Genomic DNA, 12215 nt, shown 5'->3' on the forward strand with positions numbered 1-12215 from the left:
ATACGTAGATCATCAGCATTAACACCAGTAGTTTTTAAAATCTCAGCAAGTTTTGCATGAGATACACAATCAAAAGCTTTTTGGTAGGAGATGAAGTATGCATAAACATTGAAATTCATATCCAGGCATCTCTGAGAGAGAAAAGAGCCTCAAAATTTCCCATTAACACTGCTGCACTCAAACTACATCAACTCGAAAAATTATTCAAACTATCTACCTCAAACATAGAAAATCCACGCTGCTTAGTACTTCTGTATGCTGTGATAACTTTCACAGTATTTCACCTACGTATTTTCCTCACAGTATGTATGCTTACTACATAACCTATGTTTACATCTTCACCAGCCGTATCTGAGTCACTGTGGTATACTGTACCAACACACAAGACTGATGTCCACGATTTGATGTAGAAGAACCAAGACCACTTTCCGGATCACTCACATCATGAGAAATATCCAATTCACTGTCACTCTGTACATCTGATAACCGGTCTGCACATAATTCATCAGGAATATCAGTATCTGTTAGCAACTGCATGCATCGCACCATGTCAGCTGCATGCTACATTAAAGCTCTACATTTCCGATATTATTCTGTTAACTACATAAAAGAGTACAGAAAAATGCACCAATAGCTACCTTATACTCTACATTCAATGACTACATCGACTGAAACTCGCTACCAGATTGTAGCAACGATCAAGAACACGAGGTGCATAAAAACAAGAATTTCCGTCACCCACGTATCAACCCCTGTTGAGCGGATTACGTTTTTGCTTGTGAGCGTAATTAATTTTTGTGTTATTATTTTTATTGTTAATACACGCAAACGCTCCGGAAACATAAGTAAAAAACCAAACCCTATGCTTCAACAGCCCCGAAGGGCCATGGCCTACCAAGCGACCGTTACTCAGCACGAAGGTCTGCACCAGATTACGAGGTGTCGTGTGGTCAGCACGACGAATCCTCTCGACCGTTATTCTTAGCTTTCTAGCCTGGGGCTGCCATCTCACTGTCAGATAGCTCCTCAATTGTAATCACGTAGGCTGAGTGGACCTCGAACCAGCCCTCAGGTACTGGTAAAAATACCTGACCTGGCCGGGAATCGAACCCGGGACCTCCGGGTAAGAGGCAGGCACGCTTCTCCTACACCGTGGGCTGGCGAAAACATAAGTAGTTAAACATAAATAAGTCATTCATACTAACATCAAAAAACAACTATATTTATTTTACATCCACAAAACTTGGTTGTAATTCACTTTCTTGCGTACTTCATAATTTATTATCACTAATATAATACCCCATGGTGTAACAGCCCCGAAGTGCCATAGCCTACCAAGCGACCGTTGTTCAGTCCGAGGGCCTACAGATGAGGTGCAGTGTGGTCACCACGACGAGTCCTCTCGGCCGTTATTCTTGGCTTACCGGACGGGGATTATCACTAGTACTACAGTATAATTATTGAGGTTGAGAAATTCCTTAATCGATATGCACAGTACAGCGTATGTGTTAAAAAGGGAAGCAAACTGAAACTTTTATTTATGTTGTAAACTAAAATTGTTTATGTCCTGAATCCTAATTTGCAAATTTGTACCATTCGTTGCTTTCCCCACCACTCTCATTGACTTTCTGTCAAATTCTAATGATTAATCCCACCGACAATACCTAGGTATTTCATCGCCTGAATTTGCCCTGTCGCTTATGTTGTTCTCACACTTGCATCAATTTAACTTTTTTCACTTTTTCACCTATTATCACTATTTTTTTTTTTTTGGTATTCATCAACACTACTTAGTAATTATGACTCTATTTTACACTTGCTTTAATACTTTTTGGGATGTAATGTCTACAGGAGTTAAAACAAGAATATTCACAATGTCAACAAACTTCTGAAAAGAACAACATCATGGAAATCGAGCTTAGCACCTAAAGTTTTCTTCTTTTTCATTCCAAATCCCTGTGGTAAGCCTAAATAAGGGCCCTGTGTATATGCTCCTGACATTTTTTGGCTAATATTACAAACATAATCTAAAATATACGGTTGCAAAAGCATGCAATTTAAAATTCCGGATAAGATATCTTTTGCTCTCATGGGAGCAGACAAGTTCCGTATAAACATGTGTAAAGCTTGGCTTCGGTTAAGACGATATTTCTCCGCTTGCTACCTGTATATTAGCAACGGAAAACGAAGTAGACATGCATAGGCAAAATGACCAGATGCAACATATGCGCCAAGACGGAAGGACCATTCCATGAACATGCTCTTTATTGCATGCTTTTATAATATACTTACTACTGATACAAACTAGTTAATAAGTTTGTGAAGTGATCTGTTGTGATAGTATGTTAAATGAATGCTTAAAAATATGAACAAAGATATGAGTTTTGAAATTAAATGTCAAGATGGAAGAGACATTCATTGGGAGGGTGTTTCCAGTGAGCAGCTATTATGTTATCATTGTGGATGAACTGGTAAGGTATCAGTCATCTTTGAGGTCTGAAAATGGGTCCATAGTTTGAATCCTACTCCATGCAGATAGTTTTTAAGTTTTTTTCTTTTTTACAATTGCCTTTATGTCGCATTGACACAGATAGGTCTTATGGCGACGATAGGACAGGAAAGACCTAGGAGTGGGAAGGGAGAGGCCGTTGCATAATTAAAGTACAGTCCCAGCATTTGCCTGGTGTGAAAATGGAAAACCACGGAAGACCAACTTCAATGCTGCAGACAGTGGAGTTTGAACCCACTATCTCCCAGATGCAAGCACACAGCTGCGTACCCTTAACCGCATGGCCAACTCACCCGGTTTTTGAAGTTATTAGGCCTACAGATGCATTTCATCTATGTACAGCAGAGTGTCTCCTTTAAAACTATAACACAATGTTTTATTAAAAATGTATGCTCCCTGAACTCCGGAATAGTGCAAAAAAAGTTCAAGACAAAAAGCTTGTACATTTACGCATCTAGTAGAAGCTTATCTATACTTGGGATGTATTACAGTGACAAGTACGTTGACATGCTATTCGTCTATCACAATTGCAACACTCGTATGCCAAGCGATATCCTGAGAGAAGGAAACAACAGCCAAAGTGCTCTGGAGCCTTGAATGACATTCGTGTGCAATTGGAGCACTTGGATGCAAACCTCATTTTGCTCAGTTCACAATGAGAAAAATGGTTAAATGGAGCAGGAAGTTACTCCATACCCTGCCTCCAGTCCCATAATAGCTCCAACTGATCTATTTAGGTTTTATGAAGGAACAGATGCAAGACCAATGATGATAGAAGGCATACATAAAGCAGCCTGCCAGTGTCCGTGAGCTATGAGAATGGAGTTCTAGGGCAAGTGTATTTTCAAGCTTGATGAATGCAGAGGAAAACATGAGTAAAGAAATGAAAATTATGTTGAAAAGTGAAGAAAAAAAGATTAAGATGGTGTGTGTGTATTTTTTTCAATAATAACAAATCTAGGTACTGGTACATAAAAAACTTGATCACTAGTTTCAGTCTGACCCTCAGATAATCTGGAGTGTAAAGATCAACACAAATTCAAGTCTGTACAACTAGAACAGTTGAAAACCGCACAAAACTAGTAACATTAATTTTTAATTTAAATTTGCCCTCTCTGTCAACAGACTTATACCTAATATAGAATTGGAATGTGCATTTCTGCCATGTAAACACAACATGTTTAAGATCGTGGAAACTGGAAATATTAGAAACTTAATCAGAACATAATGTAATGTCAATAAATCATATTTCACCAAATTTCTAACAAAAGTAATGCAATGCTCGTAAACAATGCATGTAACTAATTCTATTTAATATCAATCTAGAATAACTTGCTACTTATAGCATAATGTACTTTAGTATTTCACATGGCAAACATCTACAAGGTAATAACACTTAGTACTCCAGGTTGTTAAAGAGTCTATCAAAATTGAAACTTCCAACCTACCTGCACCTTCAGCTGCATACTTGAAATTTGGATCTGGTTTGGCAGGAATCAGCGCCTCATATGACTCGGGCATCATATCCTTTATTCTCTGATGATATGATAACCTAATTAAAATAATAAATAGTTTAATTAATTTTTGAAAGGAAGAGGAGGGTGGGTGTCGACTTTCATTTTATCAACCCATAGGATAGTTACTGGAAGTATCACTTTCATGGATTAATACAATTTTACATACATAGGACTTAAAGGGAATAAAGGGAACACCTATCGGAAGATGTGTTAAACAAGGTGATCCAATCTCTCCAAAGCTATTCTCAGCTGTTTTGGAGATGGCACTGTCGAAGTTAAATTGGGAAGGAAAGGGTATAAGGATCAATGGCAGAAGGCTCAACAACTTGAGATTTTGCTGATGACATTGCATCACTGGCAAACGACAATGACGACCTCCAGACATTACTGATCTTGCCATGGAAAGTGAGTCAGTCGGCTTAAAGATGAACCTTTTCAAAACAAAAGTAATGTCCAACAAGTGGATCACAGCAGGAATTGTGAACATCAACAACATGCTGTTAGAGAAGGTCAATGAATATATAAATCTGGGCCAGTTGATGAATATGAAAGGTGATATAAGACCAGAAATTTTTCGACGCATTAAGCTGGGATGGCGGGCGTATGGAAGAAACTCAACTGTCTTCAGATCAAATATGCCAGTAAATCTGAAGAAAATAGTTTATGATCAGTGCATTCTACATGTGCTGACTTATGGCTGTGAGACCTGGATACTGAACGAATTTACGAAAGGGAAACTTAAGACAGCGCAGAGAGGCATGGAAAGGTCAATGCTGGGTTTTACAAGGAAAGATACAAAGAGAGCAGATGACATCAGATCAATCACTAAAGTTAATGACATTCTTGAGAGAATAGCCACCTTAAAATGGCAATGGGCTGGACATATTGATCAAAGGGAAGATGACACATGGACGAAGCTAGTGTTAGAATGGAGTCCAAGAGATCGTCAAAGGCACAGAGGAAGACCGCCAGACAGATGGGACAAAAAACATCGAGAGAATAGCTGGTGCTACCTGGCAGAGAACTGCTTGAGACCGTTCTACCTGGAGAGCTGTGCTAAAGACTTAACCTGAGTTCACGACTTAAAGAGGCCACATCATGTAATGACAGAATTGGCTGATGATGATGGCATTCATAGGGCAGGATCATCCTGCTCCCGTATGTGACAGTAGACTACATGCGACTCTGGCTGATGGTCAAGCGGCCATTACCAAACTTGAAAATGGTGATATCAAAAGGAAAAAGACAAGGGAAAGGCAGTATGAAAATTGGTTGCCAAAGCCTTGAAATTGTACACAGTTTCAAATACGTAGGGAGTGAATTAATGCAGAATACAAGGCTATACATGGAGATTACCAACAGGGTGCAACAGGGCAATGCATTCTACCAGAGTGCAAGATCCTGAAATAAGGAAGCACCAAAGAAGAGTAAAGAGATAATGTACAAAATGTATTATGCACGCATATTGATCTATGCGGCTGAGACCAGGACAATGATAAGTAGGAAGGAGAGTAGAATTCAAACAAGTGAAATGAAACAGGCCTACCTAAGAAGTATGATGGCAAAGACAAAAGACAGACAGATTAAGAAATGAAGGTGTGAGAAAGGAGGTTGGAATGGAAAACATAAATGAGAGAACTGATAGGAGTAAACTAAGATGGTCTGGACATGTAAAGAGGATGGAGGAGGAAAGAATACCAAAACAGATGATGGAGATGAAGTTCAAGGGAAAGAGAGCGAGAGGAAGACCTAGAACAAGGTGGATCGATTCAATAAAAAGGAGTGCAAGAAGAAGAAACGTGGACTGGGACAAAATGTTGGAAAAGGAATGGTGGAAGGAGAGAAGAAGGTGGAGAAGTGCCATAAATGCCCCAACCCGGCAGGTGCTGGATAGGGGGAAAGGAGGAGGATGATAATGAGTAACTTGAAATTTATTCCCTTCACATATACAAAATAAGTTTTGCCTCAGCCCTAAGTCTTGTCAGCAGTCTTGAATGTTACAAGCAAGCTTGTAGTTTTATGGGACTGTTGATAACCTGATCACTATTGAATGTTGAATGGATGTGTTATGCCAATATCATACCTTAAACTGGCTGAAAATGTAAATAAACCTGGAAATAGTCTAACCATCCCTAAGGAAAACAAAATCAAAGGATGGAAATCTATCAGTTACCCTCAGATAGGTCACATTCACTCCTTGAACATGACAGGTCTTGCTGGGTGCTTTAGACTACAATGTTTCAAATGACAGATTACTGTAATGTACTGTTTTTTCAACCGATCCGTATTGTTTGTTATGAATATTTTTTTGTATTTCAGGAATTGTTTTTATTGTTATTCTATTTTGCAGAGAAAAGATGTGTTTTCTGGCAAACCTTTAACAATTTCTTTCACACCTTACAAGATTAGCTTAAAATATCAGTTCAGTCAAAGAACTAATTATAAAGAGTACATTTTATCAGCTACAAATTGTAACAATAATATACCAATAACTTTAACAATTATAACACACTTCATGCACACATCGGTCTACTTATTTACTTTCGGGACCAATTCCCCTAGTACACACAATGCAAACTGAAACTGTATGTTCTATGAAAATGTATGACCGACATATGCAGGACAAGGTTTTTGTTTTTTCGGTGTTTGTGCCAATCACAGTAGGCACAATGGCAAAGTCCTTTTTCCTGCCTCAATAGTGTGGGCTCTTGACATTCCACGTTAGGTGCTTCCTGCTCATTGCATTCTGTTAGGATGCTTCATATCTTCATGTTCCTGTCCATGGATAAGCAGTTGTTTATCGTATCGTACGTATTAAACACACAGTTGTTAGGAGAGCTTCCTCAGAAATCATCCCTAAATGATAGTTTCCTGCACATTTTCCCTTAAAACGATGATCGTGTTTATCCCAACAACATGCAGTAGTCCATACAAAACAGTGAGTGGCCAGCAACAGCTAGTACTTGAAAGTGAATAAGTTCTTTCAATTCAACCATAGTGTCCTCACCTCCCTTCATCATCTCATAGAAGGTTAGGAGTACAGGCTTCCTTGTCTCTCTGGAAATCTCATCAATTTTGTCAGTACCATGGAAAGTAAAAATCGGAAGAGTGATCTTATTTTTCCTTGAAGGATAAGAAAAGGAGACTGCTAGTACTGGTACTAAACAACTTGGTTGCACATACTTGAAGTTGTATTCCACAGTAGGGAAGAATCATAAGCTATGTGATCACATACAGAAGCATGGCAAGGAAGAGAGAGATTGGTAAGGTATGGTAATATACAAGTTAGACACTCGGGACACCTTGAATTTGAAAGAAAACCTTTCTTGCGTATAAGAGGAAGAAATCACACATAGAGCTTTGAACAAACACTGAAAATCCCCAAAAAGTTTGCAAAGAGACTGAGAATGAAGTACTTACAAAATGATTAAATTTTATGTTACTGTGAGACTGTGCAAGTAATATTACAGGCTTTCAAGTCATTTGCCTCAGATGACACAGGATGTTTCATTTCTGCTCGTAGTTTGGTTACCCCTGCAAGTTTCTCCGATTTATTTATCATATGGTTTTCCAGATACAATACATTCATGCTAAGTGATTTAGGAAAACAAACTATATCTTTATATCTAGGTTGTTTATATAACTAATTGTCTCTGGAAACGCAAGAGCAAAATAAATTATGTTGCCACTGTAGTTTCCTTTTTGGACACTCGGTGATAACAGCCTGAGAGGTCTGCTTAGAGGTGCCAGAATTACAGTTAGGTGTAGAAATTCTTTTCCATTTGTAGTGGAAATCTGTGCCGTTACCATGGCCTGTTCGTATCCTCTTCAGAGTACACCATAATTTCTGAGGAAGCTCAAATCCAGGTGGCAGCGACAATCCAATGTGTGGCAGAGTTGACTCAGGCCTAGTATCTTGTCTTCCTTGCCGTTTCTTACTTATAATGAAGTTGGTATTCTTTAATTCTACTGAAGTTCTTATTGATGGATTTCGAGACTGTAGATGATTCAAATGGACGTTAGTGATGCTGCCATGTATCGGTAATTCAGGATTATTCTTTCCTGAACTCTCTGAGGAAAGCGTTTTTACGTCGAAGATATATTGGCAAGATATGGTCATATGTGGGTGTGCTGGTGATGAGAAGCATCATGGTTTTGAGCTGCATATCTATGAGGTTGGTGTGTGGGCTATTCAACCAAACGGAAGCACAGTACTCGGCAGCTGAAAACACAAATCCCAAATCTGTGCACTGAAGTAAAGTTGCCATTGAACCCCAAGTTGTACCACATAATTTTTGGATTACATTGTTGCGAATTCTTACTTTGGACTGGATGTTGCAAAGGTGTTGTCTAAAGGAGCGTGTTCTATTTAAGGTGACTCCTAGATATTTAGAGAATCTATTATGTCCCAATATTTTATTTCCAATGTACACCTGCAATTCTTTATTAGCCATCTCGCTGTTTGGATGGATGCAACATACTTCTGTTTTGTTGACACAACTTAATAATAATAATAATAATAATAATAATAATAATAATAATAATAATATTATTATTTGCTTTACGTCCCACTAACTACTTTTACGGTCTTCGGAGATGCCGAGGTGCCAGAATTTAGTCCTGCAGGAGTTCTTTTATGTGCCAGTAAATCTACCGACACGAGGCTGTCGTATTTGAGCACCTTCAAATACCACCGGACTGAGCCGGGATCGAACCTGCATTGACACAACTTAAAGTACTGCATCAAATCTTTAAGGCTATTGGGGATCATCTTGGATTTCTTGAATGTTGTATCTCTAGTAGCAAGTGCCCAATCATTAGCATAACCAAATTTTCTTGAAAGTGTGCCAAGCATATTTTCAATATATAATCTAAATAAGATTGGAGTAAGAACAGAATCCTGAGGAAGTCCATTACTTAGTGACCTTTTGGTGCTCACAGTATTCCCAATATATGCTTGGAAAAGTCTTTGACTTAGCATATTATTCAAGAACCCAGCAGTTGTCTTACAGGGTACCTATCACTTTCAGAAACTTAAGGTAGGCCATTTTTCCAGATTGTGTCATAGGCTGCTGTCAGATCAATAAAAGCTACCAATGTCTTAAGCTTCCTCTGATAGCCTGCTTCGTAAAAGACTTCTGTGCTTCTGTAAAGTCTGAATCCTGCCTACATTGGGATTTTCTTGAGTATCTCTGGGCCAATTCTACTGAGGAGAATTTCTAGTAATTTATTTGTCAAACTAAGCAGGGCAATAGCTCTCTGGTTTATTGCTAGCTTTGCCTTTCTTCAAGATGGCTATGATCTTTGTTTGAATAACTTTGGCAATTGCCCCCTCTATAGGATGTTGTGAAAAAGTGGGACAACCATACTCTTATCTTCACAATGAATACCATCCACACCTGGTGTTTTGCCTGATTTGATATCAGCAACTGCAGTAGTTATCTCACTCGTAGTAAAAGGTCTGGAGTACTCTGATATATCTGGGACACTATCTTTTAGAATTTTCAGATTCTTCTTCATGTGTTTTGTGAATACTTTACCCCTGCTAATTTTGGAAGTCATGACTATGTGAGAGGCAATTTTGTTTATGTGAATTTCTGAACTCATTCATGTAATGGGTTTACCATCTCTCAGCTTTCTGAGAAGGGACCAAGCTTCATACTGGATTTTGTAAAGTCAACAGATTAAACTTTCAAAATCCACTTTTGTCTTCTTTCAGAATCTAAGCTATGTAAAAGTTGATGTGCAATTTGGTGAACACTATTAATGTATCGCTCTATCCAGGGATATACTCTCTATGGAAACCCCCAGGGATGTGTATTTTTGCTGTAGATCCCACAAATTTCTTGTAGGCTATCCTGTACTTATTGGTGATATCCTTTGTAAACATTTGTCGAGGTCCTCTGTGAAGAGTTTATTGAAGTTCCAGTATGGCAGTGACATAGCTGAAACTAGAGGAAAATGGATGCCAAGCTTGTAAAGGACTGGCTGGTGTTGGCTATGAGGAAAGTCAGTGAGCATTTTCCAGATGATTGGTAAGGATTTACCTTTTTTGGTTTCTAGACACAAAGTATAGGTCAAAGCAATACTCTAATCTCACGTTGCAACTCTAAAGTAATGATATAGATGTTGATTCCCTGGGAACCTGAAATATTTGTCCCGAATGAGTAAATACAGTAAAATTCTGCTGTAACGAACACCAGTATAAAGAAATTTTCAGAATAATGAATTTATTTTTTTTGTCCCTTCCTTTTTCCTTATTTGTTGTATGTTAAAATATTTCATTTTAACAAATTCAAACTGAGCTCTTTTCTTTACCAGTTCGATCATATTTTCTCAAATTAAAACCAAACTTCATCCTGTTTTATGACAAACATTTTTCTTGTTACATTATTTCGTTATTCAGACGATATGATCGCCATTTTCCATATATGCACCGTACGCGATCGAGAAGGCAATCGCTTTTGTGTAACCAATACGCTTTGCCCAGTTCTCACATATGGTATGGAACTTATTTGGGAAAGACTAACGGTGTCCGACATTCGAACTATTGAAAATGTAAAGGCCAGATTTCTGAAACGAACACTAGGCATCTCCAAGATGTCACCATCACGACTTCCATACGAATTATCCAAAGAAACTTTTTTACTGGAAGATTTGAAAATAAGAATGCAGCTTTCACATACGCAGCAAGAAGAAGTAGTTCTCCAAGAGAGAGAGAAAACAAGTAGAAATCAGCTTGGATTTTTATTCAGCTGATGCTATGATTGACTGCAGCTGGACCGGTCCAAATAATGACATGAGAAGTGCTTTGAATAGGCTGGCGGTACATGGGTTTCACCATCGTCTATGCTGACGATCAGGCTTTCATGAACCGTCCCTATATTGTGTGTGTACGGTGTATGATAAACACTGCGATCGCTATCATTTCAGCAAGTGCAACAAGAGAACAAAATCTTCACTAGAATATGCGAAAGATTAATGTATTTTTCTTTTAATGCACATTTGTGTGCTATTAAATAAATAAATATGCTTCGCCCATCATCCAGTGTAAGACGTCACTCTATTAGCTGAGTAGGAGTGCCAAGTTTGCAATCCACCAATGAACGCTACGCTTTGCACAACCAATAGGCTTCGCCCATCAACCAATGTAAGACGTCACACTATTGACTGAGTAGGATCGCGATGTTTGTAATCCATCAATGAACGCGACGGTTTCGTCGCATCATGCATTGCATGTTTCTTCTTCGTATTTAATTCGCAAAGCCTATTCAAAGCACTTCTCACATTCTCTTTGACTTCTAATGTCATTATTTGGACCGGTCCAGTTGCGGTCAATCATAGCATCAGCTGAATAAAAATCCAGGCTGATTTCTGCTTGTTTTCTCTTTCTCTCTTGGAGAACTACTTCTTGCTGTTAAGGTTATATCATTAAACTTGCAAAGTTCGTGTGCATTTCGTTAAATAAAGAAGTTCATATCATCGCAAATGGATAAGCAGAAGCAACAGCAGTTTTCGTTGAGTGAAAAACGTAAAATAATTGCGGAAGTAGAGAAAGGCGGAAAGAAAGGAGATGTAGCAAAGAAGTATGGCATTAACCCGTCACCACTTTCTACTTTAAAAAAAAAAGAAAAGTAAGAAAGAGGAAAATATTGATGCTGATGCCCTAGGTCCACAGTGTAAAATCAGGACAGCCGACTACAAGGAGGTGGACCAAACTGTCTATACGTGGTTTGTGGAAATGTGGAGTAAAAACATTCCAACAAATGACCCACTGTTACGTGAGAGTGCGCGATCTTTTGCATGTTCGCTTGGGTCACCTGAATTTATGGGTAGTGCTGGTTGGCTTCATACGTTCCGGGAGAGATATGGCATATCCCACAAAATTATAAATGGTGAAGCTAACGATGCTCCGAAGGAAGTTGCGTCTTCATGGCGGCTGGAGACTCTAAAGGATGCCTTGAAAGAACATTTGCTGGCAGACATTTATAATGCAGACGAAACTGCGTTATTTTATAAACTAATGCCGAGCAAAACCCTTGATTTTAAGGGAAATAAGTGTTTTGGGGGCAAACGTTCAAAAGAACTATCATGGCTCTTTTGTGCACCAATTCCACAGGGACGGACGAACTGAAGCCTCTCATAATTGGGAAGTTTGGGAAGCCAAGGAGCTTCAAGGGGGTGCAATA

General features: G+C 38.7%; 1 protein-coding gene across 1 annotated transcript in view; it reads right to left on the reverse strand.

The window, feature by feature from the left end:
• Positions 1 to 12215, reverse strand: part of Cbp80 (Nuclear cap-binding protein subunit 1) — a 191935-nt gene that overhangs the window by 101795 nt on the left and 77925 nt on the right. The window contains exon 11 of the mRNA XM_067137981.2: positions 3958 to 4061. Coding sequence (XP_066994082.1) covers positions 3958 to 4061 — 104 coding nt within the window. The remainder of the gene's footprint in view (positions 1 to 3957; positions 4062 to 12215) is intronic.

This window comes from Anabrus simplex, chromosome 1 (assembly GCF_040414725.1).
Source record: "Anabrus simplex isolate iqAnaSimp1 chromosome 1, ASM4041472v1, whole genome shotgun sequence".
Classification (NCBI taxonomy): Eukaryota; Metazoa; Arthropoda; class Insecta; order Orthoptera; family Tettigoniidae; genus Anabrus; species Anabrus simplex.